The sequence below is a fragment of the Oncorhynchus tshawytscha genome, linkage group LG19, assembly GCF_018296145.1.
Source record: "Oncorhynchus tshawytscha isolate Ot180627B linkage group LG19, Otsh_v2.0, whole genome shotgun sequence".
In the NCBI taxonomy this organism is placed as follows: Eukaryota; Metazoa; Chordata; class Actinopteri; order Salmoniformes; family Salmonidae; genus Oncorhynchus; species Oncorhynchus tshawytscha.
In genome coordinates this window covers 53,145,858-53,148,643 of record NC_056447.1, presented here as the reverse complement: position 1 = coordinate 53,148,643, position 2,786 = coordinate 53,145,858, and the positions used below count along the sequence as shown (strand labels likewise).

Sequence of the window (2,786 nt, the reverse complement as noted above, 5' to 3'; positions counted from 1 at the left end):
AATCCATTTTAGCATAAGGCTGTAACGTAAACAAAATGTGGAAAGTCAAGGGGTCTGAACTTTCTGAATGCCCTGTACGCGTTCAAATGTGACTGTCTACAGTCTACAGTGTGATAGTGTGTCTGAGTGTGTGTGTGTGTCTGAGTGTGTGTTTGTCTGAGTGTGTGTGTGTGTGTCTGAGTGTGTGTGTGTCTGAGTGAGTGTGTGTCTGAGTGAGTGTGTGTCTGAGTGAGTGTGTGTCTGAGTGAGTGTGTGTCTGAGTGAGTGTGTGTCTGAGTGAGTGTGTGTCTGAGTGAGTGAGTGTGTGTGTCTGAGTGAGTGTGTGTCTGAGTGAGTGTGTGTGTGTATCTGAGTGTGTGTGTTTTTTCTCTCACTACAATACATGATTTCAAGAACAATACTTCAACCCTTCTGTTGGTCTTCATCCATACACAGATAATCCATACGTCTTCTGTTGGTCAGTCTCTGTCCCCGTCTTGGTCGATGATCGGCTGTGTGAAGATTGTCTAGTCTCTGCTGGGGTTCCTAGGGGTTCAGTGACAGTGGAATAGTGTGGAGGTAGAGAGACTGTAGGACTGTGAGCAGGGCCAATATAATAGAGATGTACATATCATTGGCAGATCCAGCATAGACTAGAAGGTGAGAACTAGAATACAGTCCATGTGTGAATGAATGGGAGACATCTGGCTACATAGCATTTCTCTCCCTCTCTCCTGTCTGTTTCGCTCACTCATTGTCCACCTCTCTTTCTCTTTTACTCTCTTCTCCTCTCGATCTCTCTCTTCTCTCTCTCTCATAGCCATAGAGTGTGCCAGTGTCGTCCTCTTCTGGGGGATGATGGGTAAAACTCTGGAGCGTGATGATGAAAGTTACACGTACACACTAGGAAACGCAGACACCTGAGAGAGAGAGAGAGAGAGATAGGGGATTGGATAAAAAGAGATAGAGACAGGAGAGGGTGAGAGAAAGAGAAAGACAGAGACCAGAGAGAGATGGAGAGAGAGAAAGAGAGGGTGAGAGAAAGAGAGAGACAGAGAGAGGAGAGAGAGAAAGAGAGGGTGACAGAAAGAGAGAGACAGAGACCGGAGAGAGATGGAGAGAGAGAGAGTGACAGAAAGAGAGAGATGGAGAGAGCGAGAGAGGGGGGAAAAGGGGACAAGCTAGGGGATATATGCTCTGACGATGAAAATGTACGACCCATTTACCATAATAGCACAGCGAGGACACGTACTACATTTCCAGGCCAATCCTGATAAGACATTAAATAGGACATGACCATTTTACACATACTAAAGAGACGCACACTGAATAATTCACATCACAGACACATGTTTCAGCCACATCACAGACACATGTTTCAGCCACATTAGCAGACACATGTTTCAGCCACATTAGCAGACACATGTTTCAGCCACATCACAGACACATGTTTCAGCCACATCACAGACACATGTTTCAGCCACATTAGCAGACACATGTTTCAGCCACATTAGCAGACACATGTTTCAGCCACATTAGCAGACACATGTTTCAGCCACATTAGCAGACACATGTTTCAGCCTCATTAGCAGACACATGACACATGTTTCAGCCACATTAGCAGACACATGTTTCAGCCACATTAGCAGACACATGTTTCAGCCACATCACAGACACATGTTTCAGCCACATCACAGACACATGTTTCAGCCACATCACAGACACATGTTTCAGCCACATTAGCAGACACATGTTTCAGCCACATTAGCAGACACATGTTTCAGCCACATTAGCAGACACATGTTTCAGCCACATCACTGACACATGTTTCAGGCACAAGAGTTTTGTTTGAATTGGCCTGTTTTGTCAAGGAAGCCAGTTTGACTGTATTTCATCACTCACCTATGGGTTGTTTTAGGCATTCCCAGCTTCTATGTGAGAAGGAGAGAGGGAGGGGGGGGTGGGGAGATGGGGTGGGGTGGGAGGAGGAGATGGGGGCAGGCAGAGAGAGGGGGAGAGGGGGCGGGCAGAGAAAGGGAGGGTGGGGAGATGGGGCGGGCAGAGAGAGGGGGTGGGCAGAGAGAGAGAGAGGGAGGGGGAGATGGGGTGGGCAGAGAGAGGGAGGGGGAGATGGGGTGGGCAGAGAGAGGGAGGGGGAATGGGGCGGGCAGAGAGAGGGAGGGGGAGATGGGGGGGAGAGAGGGAGGGGGGCAGAGAGAGGGAGGGGGAGGTGGGGCGGGCAGAGAGAAGGGGGGGGCAGAGAGAGAGGGGGGGTGGGGAGGGAGGAGATAGGTTTATAGTTATTAGTTAATATTCCTGTATTTGTGTTGAATCATCAAAGACACAAAATGTGTAACAACCTATTGTATAGTATGGGATGTGAAGTTCTATGTGTGTAGTACCAATGACAACCAGCAGGCGTGTCATTCTGGACCAGTGCAGTCTTCTGGTATTCATGGTAGCGTGTGTTTGAGAGGTGGATGGTTTTCATTGAGACAGGATAACAGTGAGCTGAGCAATCATCCATTTGTCATTCATCCCTCCATTCAAAAGACCCCTGGACCCCTGGAACCCTGGCTGCAAGTTACGCATCTGCTGCAACATCAGTCTGTCTGTCTGCCATCCCTTCTTCCCCTCTCTCTGTTCTCTTATCTCTACCTCCCCTCTCTTGTTCACTCAATTAAATTCCATTGAAGGGCTTTATTGGCATGGGAAACATATGTTAACATTGTCAAAGCAAGTGAGGTAGATAATATACAAAAGTGAAATAAACAACAAAAAATGTACAGTAAACATTACACTCACAG

The 2,786-nt window shown here is 47.6% G+C and overlaps 1 protein-coding gene across 2 annotated transcripts in view; it reads right to left on the bottom strand.

Moving 5' to 3' along the window:
• Positions 1-282: 282 nt before the first annotated feature.
• The window catches only part of LOC112218935 (LHFPL tetraspan subfamily member 3 protein-like), a 61,777-nt gene continuing 59,273 nt past the window's right edge, over positions 283-2,786 (bottom strand). Inside the window, exons 4-5 of one of the 2 annotated variants that reach the window (XM_042301867.1) lie at positions 1,882-1,910; positions 283-899 (exon numbers count right to left, since the gene is read on the bottom strand). In XM_042301867.1, coding sequence (XP_042157801.1) covers positions 1,894-1,910 — 17 coding nt within the window. In that variant the 3' untranslated portion in view covers positions 283-899; positions 1,882-1,893. The remainder of the gene's footprint in view (positions 900-1,881; positions 1,911-2,786) is intronic. The other variant, XM_042301868.1, reaches the window with a different exon arrangement.